The 24022-nt window shown below is 45.8% G+C and overlaps 1 protein-coding gene across 1 annotated transcript in view; it reads left to right on the forward strand.

Moving 5' to 3' along the window:
- The window catches only part of FAM135B (family with sequence similarity 135 member B), a 296886-nt gene that overhangs the window by 89074 nt on the left and 183790 nt on the right, over nt 1–24022 (forward strand). The window contains exon 2 of the mRNA XM_027773310.1: nt 19893–19988. Within this exon, the coding sequence (XP_027629111.1) occupies nt 19912–19988 (77 nt within the window). The 5' untranslated portion in view covers nt 19893–19911. The remainder of the gene's footprint in view (nt 1–19892; nt 19989–24022) is intronic.

Genomic DNA, 24022 nt, shown 5'->3' on the forward strand with positions numbered 1-24022 from the left:
CCCTCCCTCCCTCCCTCCCTCCCTCCCTCCCTCCTTCCTTCCTTCCTTCCTTCCTTCCGAGAAAAATCCCTGCAAGTGAGGGAGTTAGCATTTGAAAGCAGTGATTGGGGAGTGATCACAATGATCTCCAGATGCAGAAAGAATTTCCAGTGAATGTTGGTGTGTGCAAAAAACAGGACTTACTCAATTCCTCTCTAAAATGCATTCTTCTTCCTCCTCCCCTCCAACTTCTGGCTTAATTCACACATCGGTGTGAATTACTCTAATTAGCTAATATCTTCACAGGTAGCAAAGTGCTACTTAGTCTTCTATCCTGAAGAGTTCCCTGCAGCAGGCAGAGACACACACACAAGTGGGAAGGAGAAGCCAGATTTGGGTGGGAGGGGGTCCTGCACCAGGGGCCAGAAGACACACAAGCAGTTGGAAAGGCAGTTGTAAAAATGCGCAACCAAGTGTTTATTCTAATGAGAGAGTTAAATTTGCAACCTTATCTGAATGTGTGAGATCCTACATGCAAGGTGTCATCTTATTTTTCCTCAATTCTGTTCAGTTAATAAGCTAACATAAAGTCCTACTCTGCAGCCTCCTGGGCTAGGACAGGTGAAATAAGTGAGACTCCTCCTCCCCTAAACAGTACTTGCCTGGAGACCCTGTGGCTTTGTGGTGAGGTGCACACAGTTAGACTCCCTTGATTTTAATCTAGTTTTGCTACTGATTTAGTTGTGTGACACTCAGGCAAGTTGCTTAACCTGTCTGAGCCTCATCTATAAAATGGGGATGATGATAATGGTACCTACAGCATGGAGTTATTGGGGATATTTAATTATATTTTAAAATATATTTAAATCTGAGCAAGGGGCCTGGCATATAAGGCATGCTCAGTAAATATTAGCTAATGTGATCATGACAGGCAGGACAAGAATGACTGAGAACAGATTTGGCCAAAGCTTAAGTGCTGCAGGGATTGATGGCCTACCACCTAGCCTGCTTGATTCCAAAGGGTAGCTGGCAGGAGAATTAATTTGAGAGAAAGTGGGAGAGTGCTGAGTTGGAGAACTTAGGTCATGGCAGAAGAATAGCTTGCTCAGAGCAATGCAGATGTGAATTATGAAATGGCTGAAGTGTTCTGGAAACTAGTAGAATATACAATAAGATGCTGGCAAGTGGAGAGAGGCTGAATGGCTTATAGAGAAAGCTGGTACTGAGGGGAAGGTGGAGGGAAATTGAAGGAGCAGCCAGTCCAGTGCGGCCATAAGGTGGGAATAACGATACCCACAGGCAGCTAGACAGTTAGGGCAAGTGAGTAGAGAGGAACCGGATCAAATGGCATGTCATTAATCCTTATGGACCCAAGGTCAGGAACAGGAGCTCATCCAGGAAAGCAGAAGGGTTCTAGGTCTGCTGAGGGTGATGCGGAGGGAAGGAGGGAGAATGCTCTCTGGCTTGGGAGTGGGATAGCACTTGGGTTTCAGAGTGGTCCTCTGCTGCCTGAAATGCTTCCACTCGCCATCTCATCTCATCGCTCCCTGGTGGAGCATCCAAATCCTTGTGAAGTCACTCAGTGGGTGATCCTTCCTCTTTGCAACTGGAAACTTCTGGTTTCCCTGGTAGCACTTGCTGTGTTGTGGTGCTATGTACAATTCTTCCTGCCTTCCTCCTCACAGTGCAGATTTCAGAAGCACAGACGTTCCCAGTGACTAGTGCCTAGACTAATGCCTTCAGTGCTCAGCTGTTTTAAAACTCCTATGGAAGGCTGTCAAGAGTGGTAGAATGGCAGTGACCCATTTACACACGACCTATCCACTTTACTTCGCCTGCTAACTTTTCTCTCTTGGATATTACAGTAAGAGAGTGATTATGTATTTAATGAATGATGGGGATCCTCATTAGTGAGTACAAAGATGTTGGGTTAGGAATTATTTATTCATTATACTTTCCAGAAATATCGGTTTCGCACCTACTCTACTCTCAGGATACAGGCGTGATAGGGTTTCAAGGTAAAGTCTAGGTTGTCAGTTAAATTTGAATTTTAGACTAACAGAATTATTTAATAATTTTAAATACAGGTATGACCCCAATATTGCATTATTTGTTGTATTTTTTAAAGATTTTTTGCCATAGGGCATGTGTGCTCACCAGAGAGGGAAAGACAGTGAGAGGAAAGTGAGAAATTACCCCCAGATGGCCATGCCACACAATCTTTCCTCCTCCACTCTCCTCCTAGGACTTTGGGCATGCATGCACACATGCCCAGTGTGATTTTCAAGCTGCTGGGTCTGGGACTAGAATTGCAGTCAGCCATGTGGGAGTCCAGCTCCTTAACTACCATGCTACCTGCTGGCCCCTATTTGTTGTCATGTAGTTAGAATCTACAGTGTGTAGCCATTCCACATTGGCTTTTTCCACTTAGCAACGTATTTTTAAGGTACCTGCATGTTTCTTCATGGCTTGAGAGTTAATTTTCTTATAGACCTAAGCAATGCCCATTCTTTGGCTATAAAACCATTTATTTACCCATTCACCTACTGAAGGGTGTCTTAATCATTTCTAAGTTTTGGAATAAGCTACTGTGAGCATCGATGCACAGGTTTTGTAGACATAAGTTTGCATCCTATCTGAATAGATATCAAGAAACGTGGGACCAGCAGTTAGTGTAATGGCTATGTCGCTGGACTCTCATGTCGTTGACCGCGGTTCGTGTCCCTCTCAAGACCTTGGGCACACACACACGTGCCCAGCGTGGGTCTAAGTCACCGGGTCCAGAACTCGAACCACAGTTGACTACATGGGAGTTCAGCAACATAGCCATTATGTCAGCTGCTCGTCCTGCAACTGCTGGATTTTCTGGTAAGAGTATGTGTTGCCTTTATGAAGCCACCAAACTGTTATACAAAGTGGCTGTGCTATTTAAACTTCTATCAGGAAAAATAAAAAAATTCTACAAGCAGTTAATGAGAATTTGAGAGTTCCTGTTGCTCCTCATCCTGGCCAGAACTTGGTGCTTCAGTGTTCTGGATTCTGGCCATTGGAGTGGGTGTGCCATGGCATCTCACTGCCGCTTACATTTGCATTTCCCTGATGGCACGGGATGAAGAGCATCTTTTCACGTGCTTCTTTGCCATCTGTTTAACTGCTTTAGTGAGGTGTCTGTGAAGGTCTTTAGCCCATTAAAAAAAAATTCTTTCATGTGAGAGAGACACAAGGAGTCAGAGAAAGGCATCCCCAACAGGGTCTTCAGACCAGGTCCACCCCTAGCCTCCGGGACTATGCTTGCCTGCTTGCCCTGTGCAAACCAGAGGTCAGACAGGAACCCAAAGCTTCTCATGTGGCTTGAGCATCGTGGGTTGTTGAGTTACCACTGTACTTGGCCCAGTTTTCAGTCTGTGCTTCTCACTGTGGTTTGAATCACCATCCCCTGATGACATGTGATGTTGAGACTCTTTTCATGTACTTGCTGGCTGTTTGTATATCTTCTTTTGTGGACTTCAGTTTTATTTAAAGTGTGATAGGAAGCCAATTGGAGTTTGTAACCAGGGAATTCTGAGGTTGGACGTTCATATCATAGACATGTCACTAGAAGCCTAGCTTCTGGGTGGAGAATAGAGGAAGCAGGAGACCACTTGTAAAGGTACTTTAGGAGTAGGGGAGAGGTGACTGGATGCGAACGCTTAATTCTGTCATTTTCTCTCTCTGGTACTGTGCACCTGGGCACGTCTGCCACCTCTGAGACCCAGTAACCCCCTCTGTGGCATGGGATAGTAACAGCTCCATCCTCAAGGGAGCTCATTCAGGATTAAGTGGACCATGAGTCTGGAGGCCCCACGTGGGTCTAGCATGAGGCTGGAGCTCTGGAAACAGGAGCACCTTCCCTGCAGCAGCCCGAGGCTGGACAGGTCTGAAAGTCTAATGGGAGAATTTGAGGCTCTTATTTCTGCTTTGTCCCCTGCCTTCCGGGTTGGGGAGTGAGAGGCCAAAAGGAGGAAAGAGAGGAAGATAGGATGGAGAGGTGGATTCATCTGGACTTTCTAGCACTTTCTTCTCTCTCTCTCCAAGAGCTCTGTCCCTGGGTGGACTCCTTACCCCTAAGCTCCTGGGGTCTGTGCCTTACTATGCACATGGGGCTGTGGGTAGCTGGAGAGAGCCAGTCCTGTGAGGCTCAGGCCCCAGTCAGGCATGACTTTCTGAGGACAGGACTTGTAAAGTCTGGTCTGACCTCACTGTTTCCCTTTCCCTCCCACTCCACCAGCTCCAGTGCTTGGCTGATCTGTCCAACTGCAGTCAGCCACTTAGTAAGCTGTCTACCATTTGTCCTTGACCCCTGAATGTCAAGTAACAGTGAGTATATGGCTACAATTTAGGGTGTGAGTCCTGGAGGGCCTTCTCCATTTCTCTGTACCGTTTAATTGAAGGCAGAAGTGATCGGTCCATCCCCTTCCTGTGATCCTGTGACTTCCTCTAGCTCTCATTGGAATGTGTGGTAATTCCTGTGGTCCCATCTCCCTGTCTCAGGCCTGCCTTGTCCATGTCTCCCTAATACCCAGTTCAGTTGCTGATATATCCTGGGCCTTTAGTTAATAGTAATTTTTGATGAATGATTCAATAAGCCATTGGTCTCCTCATGACCAGAGACCATGCTGTCTTTGCTGAGACATTTATAGGGAAGATTGTTTAAAAAATTAGAAAGCATAAGTTCATGATTAATTCATGTCAAAAAATAGGCTGTTGACTGTCGTTTTATAAAGATTAATATCTAAGCCTGTGTGAAGCTGTCTAAGTTCATCTTGTAAGTCAACCTAAAAGGCGAAGGCTGAGGCAAAGCAAGGGAAGCACAGTATTCTAACTGGGCCAGGTCAGGGCAGTCGCCTGGGCCACACAAAGCCCAAGTGCCCTGGATAACGAGGACCACTGTGTCAGCTCCAGGGTGATTTAGAGGTGCATCAAGAATGGGGGGGGGTAGCGAGGAGTCTTGTACAGCAGCGATTGGCTGAATTCTGCGATAGATGAAGGGCAGGATGTCTTCGTGATCATCCAGATTTCCTTTGCTTAGTCTTGAGCAAAGCGTGGAGTCAGAGTCCGGAAGGGAAAGGAGGAACGCACTGCACAATAAGGATGCTCATGAAACAGAGTTGGATGAGCTGAAGTAGCATCTTGAGCTATTTCAGGCACACCTTCCTAAGAAAGCCAGTAGATGTGCCTGTTTTATTTCCTATAGCTCTGACTCAGACTAGACTCTCCTGCTTTCAGGAAAAATTGGTCTATTTTTGGTATCTATCAACTTCCCTAAAGTTTCAATGGGATGATGATAAGTGAGCACGAGGGCTCTGGTTTGGGCTGATCTGTCGGGGCCTGAAGCAGCAGCCCCATGGACAGGCCTCCTGGCACTTGTAGTGAGATGGATATATCACAGCCGCGGGATATTAACAACCAGGACGATAGCAGCGCAGAGCACTCGGCATCTCCCAACCCGCACGTGAGCTGCCCTGCGTCCTCCTGTGCGTCAGACTCCACGTGTGTCTCCTTAGTCTTCACCCTTTCCCTGGTAGCACATGCTTTTACAGACGAGGACAATGAAGGCCCAACTATTAGCCTACTGGGGTTTTGAGTTTACAAAAAAGAAAAATATACCCATTTTTGAACTGAAGCATGTCTGGCTTTAACACCTCTGAGTGAGTCTGAGAACAGGGCAGACACTGGGTGCCTCTGAGGTTCAGCGCTCCTGGATGTGAGCCTAAGACCTCGTTGATACTGCAGTCGAAGGGGATCACCACCCTCACCGTCATTTAGGTAAGCGGAGACAGTGCAGGAAGGGGCATCTTTGTAGTTGGGGATCATGGAGATATTCTTTGCTGTCAATCGTGTGAATGCACTTTGTCAAGCAGGGGATTTGGTCCAGCCCTTTGATCGTGGAAGCACAGGCCAGACTAAAGTCTACAACCATCCATATTCCATTCCCCCAATAGTCTTCTCTCTAGAATTTTTCTCCATGGTCTTAGGATAACATCTTACCAGCAAGATCATGCCAACCGGGTAGGTTTTGGGGAAAATGTTCAATATGAAATGACACTTCTGCATTCATTTTTAAGTGGGGGGATGTTTCTAACCCTGAGTATAAAGGTTGTTGCTTCTCTGCCACCATTCCCTGTTTGCCTTCACCACTGTGAGAATGTGGTAGCAGGAGTGGCTGCTTTGAGCACGTTCTGTGTGCTGACCCTACACCGGCTACTTCTCATGCACATTCCTCTCTTCCTCCCTCTGACCCTGCATCAAGGGTATCTTTAACTTCAGTTCGCAGATGAAAGAATTGAGAAACAAAGGCAACTGCATAAAATCATCAGCTGTTGAAGGACAGGATTTATGATCATCACAGTCGGTCCCTGAACCTGGCCAAGTTTGCTGTGTGAGCTTTTTCCTCCTGCCCTGCTGTGGTTTTGGTTTCCTTCTGTGACTGGGGGAGTCAGGCTTACCGCTCCCAAAGCCCCTCCAGCTCCAGGAGTCTGTAAGCTGAGAACTGAAGCACTGAAGCCTCCAGTTTCCAGAGTGGCTAGGCACCCCTGGAGGTACCTGAGGCCCTGGGGAAAGGGTGCCCTGCAGCGTGACCATGTTGAACAGCACAGGGATGACTGATCCCCCATTCCTACCAGCTCCCGGAGATTCCAGAAAACATCATTTCCCATCTTCTCCAAGACTCTGTGCATCTGGTCTCTACTGAGCTTTCTCTCTGGGCTGGGTGGTAGGAGGGCGGGCCCAGGAGTGGCAGGAGGCTCAGATCCGGTGGGTGGTCAGTGTGGGAGCGTGGTGACGCAGGATGAGTCACGCAGCACTTGCGAAGCTAATGACAGATGCTGAGCAGAGCGGGATCCCAAACCGCCGTGGCCGGGGCACACACAGACAGCGAGCCTGAAATGCCAGCCTGACTCACTGGTGGGGGCTCGCGTCTTGCCTTCACCTCCTCCCCTGTTTATGTTGTGGCATCAGGGAGGATAAATAGAGCGCTCCTCTGCAGTCCGAGCACCACCTGCTACTGCGCCGTCCATGCCGCTGCTTCAGCCATGATGGATCACACACGCCTGCCTCCTCTCCTTGGCAGACACTCAGAGGACACGAGGAGCTCAGGGCTGCCTCCAGCTAAGAGGGTCTAATTATTTCTGTCTCCAAGTCCTCAGTAGGGACTGGTTCCAAGTGCCCAAGGACACGATATTTGACTAGAAAGAAGAGTAATTGACACATTATTCATTTATATATGCATTTTCTCTTATGTTTGTTGGATCTTTCAGTCCGACTCTTGTTTCTCCCACAAATGTTATTCCATGTTGATTCTCTACTTTGGTTATTGCCAAATTCAGTGGCTGTTCCTTTTTCTAAGAAGCTCATAGTCTAACCCAAGTAATAGACATGCTTCTCGGTCACCTGGTTTCTGTGCTGAGAGTGTGGGTGCTAATGTGTCAGGTGCTGGGGCCGCCTTGGAGCACAGGTGGGTCTGTTGGTGCAAATTCTTACAGGGCATCACCCCCTCAGGACCCAGATATCTGAGGTCCAGCATGGCATTCCTCTCAGGTGACTGTGTGATGGCTGCAAAACCACACAAATGTCCTACCCCTCGGGTCCCACCACGAAGGACTTGAGCAGTGTGATCCCTGAGATTGCTGTGAGCCTGAGGTTCTGGGAGCCTACGGAGTCTCTGTTGCAGCCACTTCCTTCCCTGATTCCATGCAGGTATTGGGAGATGTTATCCCTGTCCCGTTTTTCACCTCCGGGGGTCTTTTCTATGACCTGATGGAATCATGATATGAAAACTTCAACCACCAGGAATGAAAAGGTCACTAGACTAGAAGTTGGAGGAGCTGTCTGGAAAGTACTCGCGCTGTGACCGTGGGCATGCCGCCTTCCTCCTGGGGCCTCCACTTCTTATGTGTGCAACAAGGGGGAAAGTGGGTGGTCACAGGGTCAGCTGAGTCACTGCTTTGACATGTGGGGGGTTTATGCCTGGCTGGAGCTGCTATTTTCAAAGGGTTAAACAAAAGACGGCTGAAGCTGAACCCACTGTCGTCTTCACGTGACTCAGTTTGAACCGAGCACACTGCCATTCCGCAAACGAAATGCTGTTGAAACATTTATAGCCATTAATGAATGCAGAACCTTAAAATTAGATGGTGTGATATTCATAGACTCTCAAGACTGTCAGGAAGCATAGAGGGTGCCTGCTAATGGCTCGAGCCCAAGCAGGGATCCCCTCTTGAGCTTCTGGGGCAGACTCTGACACTTTCTCGGGGACAGGGAGTCAGTACCTTTCAAGGAAGGTTAGCCCTTACCTGGTCTCACTGACTCGAGTTATTTCTATCATCGTATTGAAACTTCTTCAACTTCAATCAATGAGAGCTGCTATTATCACATTCCTACACTAGGTTTCTCTGGAAGATATGCAGCTTCTCTCTCCCCCCCAGCATCCTGATGAGAACCTAAATCTGAACCTACTATCTTTGGTTGTGGCCTGGACACCCAGTGTGCCTCCACCCAGCACATGGTCCTGCTGCCTGATCCCTGCCCACTGCTTAAGCCTAGGCCTTTCTCTGGCACCTCGGCCCCACCCAGCTTCTCTGCATGGCCCCTCCATGTTGGACTTACTTGGGTGCACACGTTCATTTTCGTTGTGCATCATTTCTATTGAGTGCTGTGTGTGTTTTATTGCTATTGTTTGTTATCCTCTTATTGGCGTTATTCACCATTTATCGAGCAGCCATATGTTGCTGGGGCAGTTTACATTATGGCTAATCTTCATGAAAGCAAACGCTGCCAAGTAGATATTACTCGTGTGGGGTTACAGATGTGGAAGCTGGGGTGGGGAGCACTACACTTGATTAAGTTAGTGTGAAGTGGTCAGGATGAGAGCCAGACTTGGCCATCTGACTGCGTGCGTATGTTTCAGTAGGTAGGAGAGATGACTTGCAGCCACTATGGTCAGGTGCTTGCTTAGCTTTGCTGTGAGTGGCGCCGGAGCTTCCAGCATGGGAGATGGGGAGCAGGTTCCCTGCCCGAGAGTGGCAAATGGCCATGGCAGTGTCAGGTGCCTCCTTAATGGAGCTTCCGATCTGCAGTGGTTCAAGGCCTCTGCCTGCATTTATGAGGCGGTTATCCTTTCATGAGGCTGTGAAATCTGATGTGCACTGCCTGAGATAAGAGGGAGGGGGTGCACAGAACCTCAAGGAACACAGAAACTTGCCATTGTCTGAAATGGCTCTGTTTGCAGTATCTTCAGAGGTGAAAAAGATAAACATACACCCCACTTTGATTTCTGCACAGAGGGAAGGAAATAGCCGTTAAATATCAAGGGGCCTTATGTCTGGTTGCACAGCTTGTGACCGGCAAGCAACAAAGATGTGAATTCTAGCGTTCCTCTGCTCCTTGCCGCACCCAGGCCCTGGGATGCCCACACTGTTCCAGGTTACAGTTTTCTTCCTTCTCATAATGCTTATACTTACTAAATATGTGTTGTGTAACAATCTCCAAAGCAATTTGCAGTCAGGGAAACTGAGTCATCGGGGTATTTTTTTTTAAGGCTTTTTTTTTCCCTGAGAGCACACAGTTGCTGAGGGGTTGACCTCTGTGTCACTTGGGATGGCCAGGACCTGGCAGGCTAACCTTGTAGGTAAAAACCATCACCACAAGGTGCTGCTGTCTTCTCTGGGCACGTTTATGTCATGACACTTGTCCCCGAGGACCTGGGTTGTGACTTAACTTTGCCTTCTCTAGTCTGCGCCTTTGACAGCTCGGGGCAGAAGCTCAGATATCTGAGACCCTGATGCTTTGTCTAGGCGCCGAGCCCCCGTGTGCTGAAAGAATGACCGCCACCCCCATGCGGAGGTTGGCAGGTCACATCTCCTCGACTGACCCTGAGCAGTTGCCTTGAGAGGCAGGGCTGGCCTGCCTTCGGGATGTGAGCACTGAGGCTCAGAGATGCTACACTGCTCACTAGCTCACGGAGTGCGACCCTGGTGGAGACTCGCTGTGAATGTGAACGCGATGTTCTCACAGCAGGAAAGGAGACCTGCTCCTAAGGACTCCCCTCCTTGGTAAAGAAAAATTAACTTCTATTACTAATATCATTTGCCTTGAACCCCAAGCAGATTCTCAGCACAGGTCATGCCAAGCAGCAAACCCTTACCAACCTTGTTGGAATGGCTGTCTTGGTCAGATCTCCCCGGGGAAAGGCTTCTGCTGTCAATAGCTGTCAACAATTTCTGCTGCTTCTCACAGACCCCAAGGAGGGCAGCCCGCTCTGCAGGTCCAGGGTCAGGGGCACCGCCTCTGTGGACACAGTGGGCTGCCCCCTGCAAACCTTCTTCACCCACCATTCTCCCTGGAAGTGTGAGGAGGTTCCTTCCGGAGCCTTCCCCATCGACCACGGAGGGTAGTGACTCATGGTTTTGTGACCTAGAGACTTTGGAGCACATTAACACCCTGTGACCTTCCCATAAAGCAGATGCTCATTTGTATTAAGGTCAATACACCCTTTTTTGCTCATTTACTATTTCATAGGCCACATACATTGAATATTAAAGTTTTAAAGAAAAATAATATTTCAAAGAAAAATAGGTTTATAAGAACATTTTTTTTTCTGCAAGCAATACCTAGTGAGCTATCAGAGTCATGATATTTTCCAAAGTAGTCTTAATATTTACTGAATCACCTCAGAGGCACCTGAGGATGCACTATAGCATTTTAGGAAATGTACATTGGAATTTCTGTCAACTGCGTTGAAGGCAGGAATAAGAATACCTATTACTACTGCTGCTGAGCATTGCCATCCTGCCAGGCAGGGGCTGGAATTCCCTGTCAGTGACCATCTTTACCCCTCATGACGCGCCGAGATGCTCTCCATGGTATCTGCACAGAGGTGGGTTCTCAGACCTCAGTTGCAGAACTAAAGGGAGTAAAGCTGTTAGGAGATGCGGCCTGGAGGGGGGGAAGCCTTGTGCTTAGGGAGGTAAGAAAGCGATGTTGAGGCACAGGGTCTCAGGAAGGGTGGTACGAGCTGCGGGGTGCTCACTCTCAAGAGAGGGTGGATGCACCGAAGGTGATGAGCGCTGAGAAGCAGGGAGTAGTCCGGCAGAGGTGTGGTGACCGGCGGAGGGTGGGGCTGTGGAGGAGAAGAGGAGGGCCAGAGAGAATCTGCAGTAGGTGTCTTGGGGGGCAGGAGGAGAGAAGACAGGGTTGATGCCTGGCTGACACCCAGAGTACTAGGTGGGTGGCGTCTGTCCTCTACAGCTTTGGGGTCCCTCTAGATGCCCCCAGTGCAGCAGGGAAGACCACTTTCTGGTCCTCTTACTACAGAAGAGAGCCACGGGCCATGGTTTGGAACAGAGAACAGGGACTCTCCCCCACCCCTGCCATGTCACTTGGTCTTGAATATGCTGTTTGGGAGGATAATGAAACAGTCACACACAGAAGAAAAAAAAAATCAATGAAATCTGATAATGTAAATAAAAAAGAAAATTTAAAATAAAGCATTTATACAGTTGACAAAAATGCATTAACTTTTGTTTTTGGTTAGGTATTTACCAATACGGTGTGTGCACTCGCTGGAGAGAGACACAGGGAAGGAAAGTGTGAACTCACCCCCCCATGGGGGATAGTGACATTAAATGCCTTCTCCACCATCCTCCTCTCAGGATTTTGGGTATACACACACATGCACCCAGCATCATTTTCAAGCTGCCAGGTCCAGGACTCGAACAGCAGTCAGCCATGTGGGATTCTAGTGCCTACCTGCTGGCCCCACATGAACTATTTTTATTAATATTTATTAATATTTTCCTTTTTGAATTTTATTTTTACTTACATTTAATCACTGTACATTTTTACAGTATACAACATGATTTTCTTCCAGTGTGAATACTGTGCGTATTAGTCAAGTCAAAGACATTTTCATTTACGTTGTCGTCAATAAATAACTTCATTTTGTGTCTATTAATTTTTTTTCTGATTCCCTCCATCCAACCAATATTCTTGGTGGCTTACACTTTATGTGTTATGGGAAGACTAGAACTGACGTCTGTTGTCAATCTCCTGTGTTATTCATTGGGGGGTAAATTTTTACTATCTTATTTTTGAAGAGGATGAGACTAAGTCTTGAAGAGTTTTATAATTTGAAATAAATTCTAAGCTAGATATCTAGGAACCAGCAGATGGCATAATGGTTACATTGCCAGACTCCCACATAGTTGACCACGGTTTGAGTCCCAGACCTGGTGGCTTAAAACTCAAGCTGGTCACACCCTAAATCTTGAGAGGAGAATGGAGGAGAAGGAATTGCAGCATAGCCATCTCCCCTGGGGGTTGTTATCTTGCTTTCTGTCTCTCTGTCTCCCAGGCAAGTACATATGACCTATAGCAAAAAACTCTTTTAAAAAAATAAAATAGATATCTGGATTCTGGCTGGTTTAATCTTATGCACCGAAGGTGATGAGCGCTGAGAAGCAGGGAGTAGTCCGGCAGAGGTGTGGTGACCGGCGGAGGGTGGGGCTGTGGAGGAGAAGAGGAGGGCCAGAGAGAATCTGCAGTAGGTGTCTTGGGGGGCAGGAGGAGAGAAGACAGGGTTGATGCCTGGCTGACACCCAGAGTACTAGGTGGGTGGCGTCTGTCCTCTACAGCTTTGGGGTCCCTCTAGATGCCCCCAGTGCAGCAGGGAAGACCACTTTCTGGTCCTCTTACTACAGAAGAGAGCCACGGGCCATGGTTTGGAACAGAGAACAGGGACTCTCCCCCACCCCTGCCATGTCACTTGGTCTTGAATATGCTGTTTGGGAGGATAATGAAACAGTCACACACAGAAGAAAAAAAAAATCAATGAAATCTGATAATGTAAATAAAAAAGAAAATTTAAAATAAAGCATTTATACAGTTGACAAAAATGCATTAACTTTTGTTTTTGGTTAGGTATTTACCAATACGGTGTGTGCACTCGCTGGAGAGAGACACAGGGAAGGAAAGTGTGAACTCACCCCCCCATGGGGGATAGTGACATTAAATGCCTTCTCCACCATCCTCCTCTCAGGATTTTGGGTATACACACACATGCACCCAGCATCATTTTCAAGCTGCCAGGTCCAGGACTCGAACAGCAGTCAGCCATGTGGGATTCTAGTGCCTACCTGCTGGCCCCACATGAACTATTTTTATTAATATTTATTAATATTTTCCTTTTTGAATTTTATTTTTACTTACATTTAATCACTGTACATTTTTACAGTATACAACATGATTTTCTTCCAGTGTGAATACTGTGCGTATTAGTCAAGTCAAAGACATTTTCATTTACGTTGTCGTCAATAAATAACTTCATTTTGTGTCTATTAATTTTTTTTCTGATTCCCTCCATCCAACCAATATTCTTGGTGGCTTACACTTTATGTGTTATGGGAAGACTAGAACTGACGTCTGTTGTCAATCTCCTGTGTTATTCATTGGGGGGTAAATTTTTACTATCTTATTTTTGAAGAGGATGAGACTAAGTCTTGAAGAGTTTTATAATTTGAAATAAATTCTAAGCTAGATATCTAGGAACCAGCAGATGGCATAATGGTTACATTGCCAGACTCCCACATAGTTGACCACGGTTTGAGTCCCAGACCTGGTGGCTTAAAACTCAAGCTGGTCACACCCTAAATCTTGAGAGGAGAATGGAGGAGAAGGAATTGCAGCATAGCCATCTCCCCTGGGGGTTGTTATCTTGCTTTCTGTCTCTCTGTCTCCCAGGCAAGTACATATGACCTATAGCAAAAAACTCTTTTAAAAAAATAAAATAGATATCTGGATTCTGGCTGGTTTAATCTTAAAAGTTCACTTCCTGTATATATATACTGTATGCTGCCCCCTCCACCTCACCCTGACACACAAAACCCTGTTCTATGTGTTACTCAGATGCACTGGTTTTTACCTGGTACATTAGAAATCGAGACTATGAATATAACTCTAAAAGAAATCTGATTTTTGCATGGGAGGTTTCCAGTACTCCTTCCCGAAGGTGCTGTCATGCCTTTGTAGGTGTGTTTGCCTTACTCACGGTGTACCAGGGCTGCTGCCACACACAGCTGCAGGCTGTTAGTGCCACGTTCAGTGTGGACCAGGCAGTGAGGCAGGCGCTGGGCAGTGCCGTGTGGGGGAAATACTGAGTGCAGGTGTTCCAGCTCCAGGTGCGTGCGTCCATGAAGACCCGTGGCAGGGCACGCTCCTCACTCTCTGAACACAGAGATTTGCACTGACTGCCTGAATGGAGGTGTGGTATGGGCTTTCCCACTCAGAAGTCAGCCTTCCCACTCAGCCTTGCCTGAGCCCTGAGTGTCCAGGTGCCCCTCCTAAGCATAAGAAGTCTCCTGGTGATACTGCTGGGTCACCCTGTCCTAACCTGCACACGAGGACAAGGCCTGCTTTGAAGCTCTGTATGTGTAATATTTGGACACACAGCCTTTGGGAAATATGGGTTTGAGGTTGAATGTCTCAGAATCACACCTAGAGTTATGGGTGGTATGGTCGAAATAAGAAGCTGGCATAGGGAAGATGTCTGTGGTGTGTGTAGGGGTATGTGTGCATGGTGTCCGTGTGAGGGAGGGAGTTGTGTGTGTTGTACATGTGCTTGCTGGGTGTGAGCACTGTGTGTGTACATGCATGATGTCTCTGAGTATCTGTTGCACATGTGCATATGAGGTATGAATGTTGTATGTGTGTGTGTTGGGTGTGTGAATCTGTCATGGGCATCTCATGTGTGTGATTAATATTGTGTGTGGTGTTAGTATGTGGTGTTACCTGTGCATCTAGTGTGTACCGGGTGTAGGAGTGTGATGTCTGAGTTGGGTGTGTGTTACATGTCTATTGTGTGTTCTAACAATGTGTCAGACACTATATTAAGCATTTTGCATACTTCACTGAAAATGAAAATATCCTTATGGAATGGGTGCTCTTAATAGAGAAGGGCTTTGAGGAACAGAGAGGTTAAGCCATGGGCCCAAGGTTATGCAGCTAACAAGGGTGGAGTTTGCTCAATTCTGCTGTGCGTCAAAACACTGGTCTCCAAGCCAGTTTCTCAGATGAGCGTTTGCATGAGAGTTCCCCAGAGGGCTTGAGAAAACACAGCTCCCTGAGCCTCATCTTGGATTTCTCATTTAGAAAGTATGGATTGCAGGGGTGTGTAGGGTGGGGGTGTGGGGGAGGAGGACTTCCAGTACTCCTTCCCGAAGGTGCTGTCATGCCTTTGTAGGTGTGTTTGCCTTACTCACGGTGTACCAGGGCTGCTGCCACACACAGCTGCAGGCTGTTAGTGCCACGTTCAGTGTGGACCAGGCAGTGAGGCAGGCGCTGGGCAGTGCCGTGTGGGGGAAATACTGAGTGCAGGTGTTCCAGCTCCAGGTGCGTGCGTCCATGAAGACCCGTGGCAGGGCACGCTCCTCACTCTCTGAACACAGAGATTTGCACTGACTGCCTGAATGGAGGTGTGGTATGGGCTTTCCCACTCAGAAGTCAGCCTTCCCACTCAGCCTTGCCTGAGCCCTGAGTGTCCAGGTGCCCCTCCTAAGCATAAGAAGTCTCCTGGTGATACTGCTGGGTCACCCTGTCCTAACCTGCACACGAGGACAAGGCCTGCTTTGAAGCTCTGTATGTGTAATATTTGGACACACAGCCTTTGGGAAATATGGGTTTGAGGTTGAATGTCTCAGAATCACACCTAGAGTTATGGGTGGTATGGTCGAAATAAGAAGCTGGCATAGGGAAGATGTCTGTGGTGTGTGTAGGGGTATGTGTGCATGGTGTCCGTGTGAGGGAGGGAGTTGTGTGTGTTGTACATGTGCTTGCTGGGTGTGAGCACTGTGTGTGTACATGCATGATGTCTCTGAGTATCTGTTGCACATGTGCATATGAGGTATGAATGTTGTATGTGTGTGTGTTGGGTGTGTGAATCTGTCATGGGCATCTCATGTGTGTGATTAATATTGTGTGTGGTGTTAGTATGTGGTGTTACCTGTGCATCTAGTGTGTACCGGGTGTAGGAGTGTGATGTCTGAGTTGGGTGTGTGTTACATGTCTATTGTGTGTTCTAACAATGTGTCAGACACTATATTAAGCATTTTGCATACTTCACTGAAAATGAAAATATCCTTATGGAATGGGTGCTCTTAATAGAGAAGGGCTTTGAGGAACAGAGAGGTTAAGCCATGGGCCCAAGGTTATGCAGCTAACAAGGGTGGAGTTTGCTCAATTCTGCTGTGCGTCAAAACACTGGTCTCCAAGCCAGTTTCTCAGATGAGCGTTTGCATGAGAGTTCCCCAGAGGGCTTGAGAAAACACAGCTCCCTGAGCCTCATCTTGGATTTCTCATTTAGAAAGTATGGATTGCAGGGGTGTGTAGGGTGGGGGTGTGGGGGAGGAGGACTCAAGATACTTGCTTTTCTAACAAAGTGACGCTGATGCTGCTAGTCCAAGGACTACCCCTGAAAACCGCCATTCAAGATATCCTTATCTGAAATCTTCACATACACCAGTGCTGAGACCAAAGCAGCTGGGTCTGGATTACTGAGCGATTATTGGGCATAATACCGTTACTAGGACAATCAACATGGAGTTTTCTGATATTTTAAATGCAACCTCGTCTTCCTCCTTGTGGAATATTGAGCCTCTGGTTAAAGATGAGTCTCATGCTATTAAAAAGGAGAGGGCTGCTTCCCTCCTAGAAGCCCTGAGAAATAGGATGGTAAGATTTATTGTCCAAGGAGAAAATCATATGGTGTTTGGGATTTTCCACGCATTACATACTTTTCTTCTAAGCATTAATTCCCCTGGATGGCCTGGCCTGGTGCCCCAGGCAGGTATGGCTCTGTGGTACTGGAGGCCACATGGTAGACTCCAGGTTCAGATCAACCCAAGATCCTGACTAACTAGGAGGCTGGGAGGAGGGAATTGTGACAGGACAAGACCCTGTGAGGGTGCCTGTTTTCTTTCTCTCTTTTCTTCTTTATGAAAGAAATACAATAAATTAATGTTAAAAAGTATTCATTTCTCAATAAAATACTGTCCCATTATTTTGCCACTAGGATATGAAAACCAAAGTCTTTTAAGTTCCTGACTCAACACTCCCCAAATGGTGGCAATGTCCCGTGTTTGGAGGACCGTGCAGGGTCACATACTGTGTCCCTAGCAGGGTTCGCGTGTGGTAGGCCAGTGGTGTTGGCGTGTCTCCTCACTCCCTCTAGGTTCTCTTTCTATGTATTTTCTCCCCTAGGATCAGTTATCAGGAGAGGGACCAGAGAGTGGTAAAGCTGACAACCACAAAGGAGGAGTCGGACGGCTCTCTCAGCCCTGCACTTTCGAGGATGGGACTAGGTGGGGTGATGAGGAACTGGGGCTACAAGTTCTGTTCCCTGTGATAATGAAGTGAAGCACAGAGGGACTGTTTGCTGGCCTCTCTCCTCTTCCTGGAAAGGCCTTGAGATTGAAACTTAGTGGTGTTCTTGAGCTTTACCAGCTCTGGAGTGTTAGGCAGGGTCAGGGCCTGCCTCAGTGACTGTGCCACTAGGTAAGAGGGTGTTCAGTCCTCTCTGTGAGCCAGGCCTTCCCAGGGTTGTCAGAATGAAATCCCGTTGTGCTGAATTCATTTAAATTGGTTCCTAGGATCTGCTGAATTTAATCTGTAGGTGGCCTTCTGCATCTTCAGAAATGTTTCTCTGATGGAGCCCTTGACAGAGCTGAGTGCAGAGTTAAGCCCTCGTTAATCCCTCTGCTAGTATTCTTGGGAGCTGGACTGGCACGACCCTGTTACCTGCAGTGAGGATGCACTCTGAACCACAGTGATGGTCTGGCCCCAAGGCAATCAGGGGCAGGAAGAGTAGGTGGTTGGAAAGGAGAATGAGGTGCTGGTTGCCATTCGCCAGCTGGGAGTGCCCAAGTGTTCCCTTCCCCTCTTGCCCACTCCGTCTTCCTGCTCTCAGAGGTTATGCCAGCTGCTGAGAATCTTCAGAGAGCCAGGGTGTGTTGCCAATAATTACTTTCTATCTTATCCGGAATCTTAACAGGTAACTCACTTCATTACCATTACGCATGGTGTTAACCTGAGGCTTAGAGAAAGCAAGGAGACTTACAAAAATAAAAAATAATAATAATAAAAAAAAGAGACACACCACTAGAACATTCTAGAGTTGGAAAGTATCTCTATGTCAGAGCCTATCTGATTCCTTTTTTAATTATTATGTGACTTTTTAAATTTTATTTTTTATTGTCAGAGGGCACATGTGCTTACCAAAGGCAGAGAGAGAGGAGAGAAAGCACTCTCCCAATGGGCATGTCTATACTGCAATCCCTTGTCCTCCATTTCTTTATCCCATCACGATTTGGGGAATACATGCATTCATGCCCAGTATGTTTTCAAACTGCCAGGGCCAGGACTTGAACTGTGGTCATCTATAAGAAATCTAGCTTCCCGTGCACAGGATTTAATCACTAAGCCAAGGGAGCAGCCTGAGGCAAGATTTTTGTTTGTTTGTTTTAATAACAAAATTATTGTTAGAAAAAAATAATCAGACAGCTTCTACAAAACACTTGATGTAGCACTAGAATGTAGCAGATGCTCAACAAAAGCGTTTCCTTCCCTTTCTGCAGACCTCTGGTACACAGAACATTTCATAGCCTCAGCAAACCCAGGCTGCTTCGAATATCCCTCTTGGTTTATTTTTCATCCCAGGATTGGACTTTTTTGTTTTGTTTTGTTTTAAGACAAAGTCAGTCTACTTCATGATCACCTGCTTCAGCCTCCCAAATACCTAGGACCAGGGCTAGGAATCAAACTCACGTCTCCCCTGTGGTCTCAGCCTGACATGTAGTACCATCTACCCAGGATGTGCCACTGTTGTTGGGATGAGACCTGGACTGTTTTAATTTTGTACCCTTCCATCTTTTATAGCCAACCCTTTTGTTATTGACCCTTGGGTCACATAGTTGGAAAATTAGTACCCTGTCCATTTGGGTTCAACATTTGCCAGCAACAACTCCTACATGCTCAGTTCCCCATGTGGGTGGGCATACTGCTCTTCTGCCACTGCAGCTCCCTAGGCTCTTAGGGACTGGGTTATAGTATCAATGATAGCTTCATTTTTAATGATTACTATAATGGTCATTATTGGTAGCTACCATTTATTGAGTATGTAGTACATGTCAGGGACAGTGCAAAGTGCTCAGTGTTGTGTTTACTGATCTCATACCCATCAAAGTTAAGTACTATTGTAAAATTTTATTATTATTATTATTTTAATTTAATCACTTTTTATCATTACGACATACAAAATAAGTTTTCCCAGAATGAATACACTGGGAGGGAACCAAGAGGGAAAAGAAAGAAGAAAACCACTTACGGGGCACAAAAATGGAAAATTATCTGCTTGTAATACTGTGCATGGTAATAACTTACTGGACTGATACAAATGCTATTCTTAGTCCTCCTATTATAGAACACCAAGGACAAAAGACGTTAGTGACTTGCTCACGGCCGCCCAGGTGAAACTGGGAGAGCAGAGGTTCTCGCATTTGGCCACGAAGGACGTGCCTTTAGCTGAGCTGTTGTTGCCTCTGTACTGTTGAAAGATTAGAAAGGGCAGTGGATCAGCCTGCCTTTGGACTTAGGATGCCAGGATCTGAGTCCCGCCCTTCCGGGTGTGAATTGCATGACATTAAGCAGGTGGCTTTGCCTTTTCTCATGGAAAGAAGCCCCTGGTGGTGACATCACTAGATCCACAGTGCTCCTGATAGTCCTGCTGCCAGATATTCTTGTTCTCCTAAGCCCTGCTAGTTCTTTTTCCAGACAGGCTTTCTGTGTTTGTCTGATGTGATACCAAGCTGTTTGTTCATCTTGTTTTTCAGGTAATGAACCAAAAAGATCATGTCTGAAGTACAAGGAACAGTTGAGTTTTCTGTAGAGCTACATAAATTTTATAATGTGGATCTCTTTCAGAGAGGGTAAGTGTACTTTAGACTCTGTACTTTTGTGTGTGTGTGCATGTGTGTGTGTTTGTGTGTGTGTTTATTTTTTGATAGGAACTAGAGGTTGTAAGAGTAGATTATAGGAAATTTGGGATTAATGAGGAAAATGTTTTCATTATTTTTCCTGCCAAGTGAATAGTTAAGCCTTTAGTGCACCAGAAAATAAACCATATATCGACAGACTAGGAAATGCTAATTTATTTCCTCCCTCCTGAATGCCCTTCCTCCTTATCTCTCCTCAGTTGTTTTTTCCATTCAATATGCCAATTTTATTTATTTATTTTAAATCTTTTCCAGAGGGCATGTGTGCTCACCAGGGGGTAGGGAGAGAAAGCACCCCACAATAAGAAATGATCATACCACAATCCTTTCTTCTCCATTTTCTCCTCCTCTTAGGATTTTGAGCATGCATGCACATGTACCTGGTGTGTTTTCCAACCACCAGATCTGAAACCTGAACCGCAAGGTCAGCCATGTTGGATCCAGCATCACTTATTTGCCCAAATATGTCAGTTTTAAAGGAAAGTAAATTTGTGGGAACATGCTTCCTATGTAGCTCTTATAAAATGTATCTATGTGTCTAATTCCTATAAAAGCCATCCCTCCAACGCTACATTTTGTAAAATGTATGCTTAAATCTAGAAACTGAGAATGATGAAATTTACAAATGTTTTCTTTAAATATATGATTAAAATATACTTGCTGTCATTTTTTGAGAATAAACTCTGGTTTTGGCATTGTATATGCACAAATTCAATAAATTCTCATGATAGGCTTACCTCTCAGGGTCACTGTGAAGATGGAAAATGGTTACAGAGCAACTAACACAGTCTGGAATGACATGCATGGTAGTGGCTACAAATACTTTCCTCGTGGTCCCAATATGGAAACCAAATTTCATAGAAACTGAATTTGTATGTGCCCAACTTAGAGCAAATGAGTATCAAAAACAAGGGGGATCTATCAACTTGCTTTTGCTAAATCAGTGACTTCCTAAAACTTGATGGTTTAGACAATAACTTTCAGCATAACTTGTGATTCTGAGGGTAAGCAAATGGGTTGAGCGCAAATCAGTGGTTCCACTGAATTGTACTAGGTTGGCTGATCTCAGTTGGGCTCACTCACAAGTTGGGAGCCTTCAGCTGGAAGGCTGTGGTCCTCTTTCTTGTGGTTTCTCATCCTCCAGCAGGCTAGCCTGAGCTTGTCTACATGGCAGCGAGGTGCTAGGAACCAGAGTGGAATCCCACAAAACCTCTGATACTCAGCCTTGGAAATTTCAGAATTGTTTTAAATACATTAGTAGCCAAAGAAAGACACAAGACAAATTCTACTTTAGGACAGAGAAATATATACTGTAACTTAATGGAAGAGGAAGATTTCATGCACTTTTGAAAATTATCTATCGGGACCAGCAGTTGGTGTAATGGCTATGTTGCTAAACTCCCATGTAGTAGACTGTGGTTTGAGTCTCACACCCAGTGGCTTAAACTCATGCCAGGCATGCATTCCCAAGATCACGAGAGGAGAATGGAGGAGAAGGGATTGTGGCGTAGCCATCCCCCGGGGGGTGATTTCTTGCTTTCTGTCTCTCTGTCTCTCTATATCTTTCTGGTGAGCACACATACCCTATAGCAAAAACCTCTAAAAAAAAAAAAATCTGTTGTCAGGGTAAGACCCTCCTGAGTGAAAGTGCTGAGCTTGGCGCCAGGACTTCTGAGTCTAGGCTCTGCTACTGATTCTGGGAGTTTCTCTTGCACATTTTCCCATTCTTCAGGTTCCAGATTTGTGAAAAAATGAAGCAGTTTTTAAAAGTTTTTTAAAGAATTATTTTATTAAACTTTATTTATTTATATATTTAGACTAGAAAGGGATAGAGTAAGGCAGAGAGAGAGAGATGGAAAGTGAGAAAGCAAGCAGCCAGGTCCGGGACTCAAACTATAGTTGGTCATGTGGAGTTCAGCGCCTTAACCACTACCCCACCTGCCAGCCCCAGAGTGAAGCAGTTTTGCAATGTTATGTGTCTGTCATGCTGTTATACATTTTTCCGTCCCTTTTCTCCTGACTCTATTGCCAACCACAGAAGGATGCAATGCTGTCTTCACTTACCAGGCAGGTAACTTGGGATCAGGGAAAAGCAGCACCCAGCCTTTGCACAACAAAGTGGAGAGCTAAAGCAGAGACTTTCTCAGTGGAAATCTCATGTTATTTTCTATTATCTAAGGCTTGTGTCTGAGTGGGCTGCATTCTTCCCAGAGTACACAAGGGAGCTATTGGAATGTGAAAAAAAAAAAGTATTAGGACTGCTATTTACAATTGTTTTAGCAGGCAAAATGAAGAAAGAAATCACACTGTACTATCGGAATCCAAATTGACCCTCAACACCTCTCTTTGTCCATATGGCAAATGGTCTGAGCCCATTCAGTAACTCAGGAACCAAGAACAAAAGGGGCATCCCAGCAGGGAGACAGGCTGATGTCACCTTTATGTTGCAACATGCTGCAGTTTTGTGATTGGCCAGTGCTTTCTACATTTAACCACATTAATCCTCATAGAACTCTAAGGAAATCATGAAAAGGCAATGCTAATAATGGGAGAATAGCAATTCCAGAAAATTTTAAAACCACTAATCCTTGTAAGAGCCTATTGATACATTCACTGAGATGAACGATGACTAGTTAGGGGGTTAGACAATGGCGAAGTGATAAAACACATCACTCCGAGAGGCTGACCATGTGGGAAAGTTCCGTGTTCTTATCCAGGGACCCTCCTGAGAACATGAGGGACACGCATGCCCATGATCCTGGGCTGGCTAGAAAGTGGGGGTGGATTGCAGCATGAAGACCTGCTAGGGGGGTCTCTCTCTGGCTTATGGAAGAAATAAACTTAAAAGAAGACAAATGATTCAGATTCAACGATAAATGAGATGAGAGATTTGGGCTTATTTTGAAAACTATTTGCTATATAGATTTGTGAACATAATTATTCATAACATACGTCTTTTTAACTGTGTGTCGGGCTTTGGGATATTGACCAAATCTTGTATGAAATAATAACAAAAACCTTTCAAAATGCGATACCCATGAATAGAACCCTGTGAAATTGTAAAGGAGGTAAAACATGAGTATGGAAATTGTGACTTTTCAGCAAGACTACAATCCTCTTCTTTCTGGAGAGTATGTTGAGGAGGTATCATGTTTAGCCATGCTCATCACTGAAGTCCAATATTGAATTAGGCAAAACTAAAACCAGAAATTGGAATTATGTAATATACAGATATTTTTAGTAAGAACAAAAATGTGGTTCTCTTAATACATAAAGTACCGATTTTTCTTTTTAGAGAGATTTTTGCTATAGGGTGCATGCACTTGCTTGAGAGAAAGAGACAGAGAAACAGAAAGTGGGAAATCACTCCCCAGGAGGGATGACCACACAGCAATCCTTTCTCCTCCAGTCTCCTCTTGAGACCTTGGGCACTCATGCGCACACACCCAGTGTGAGGTTTAAGCCACCAGGTCCGGAACTTGAACCACAGTTGACTACATGGGAGTCCAGCAATGTAACCGTTACACCATCTGCTCTTCCCCAAAATACCTATTTTTAAAACATGGATGATTACATCCTCATTCCATATTTTAAGAGACATTTTCTGTACTCATGATGCATGTTATGTCTGAGTAGAACTGCATATGCATATGATTTATAAGTAAATATGCGTGTACTCCTTTGGGTGCTCAAGCATGTCTTCACTGATAAATCATTAACAGTTGGAGACCATGTGTCCAGTAGATCAGGAATACTCTCACAGGCTTCTATGATAGAACTCAGTGTTTCATGTCTGTGAGGAGTGTGCACGTTTAGGCACATGTTCATGTATGCATGAAGGCATGATCTTATGATTAAACATGCTTGGAGATGGGCTCCACTGCAACTACTTCTATGGACAATCCTGGACATGGTTTCGGTGAAGGCAATTAGACTTTTCAGGGGATCGAGTGAGTTCTGGGATCTTG

The sequence above is a fragment of the Tupaia chinensis genome, unplaced genomic scaffold, assembly GCF_000334495.1.
Source record: "Tupaia chinensis unplaced genomic scaffold, TupChi_1.0 Scaffold000335_1, whole genome shotgun sequence".
NCBI lineage: Eukaryota > Metazoa > Chordata > Mammalia > Scandentia > Tupaiidae > Tupaia > Tupaia belangeri.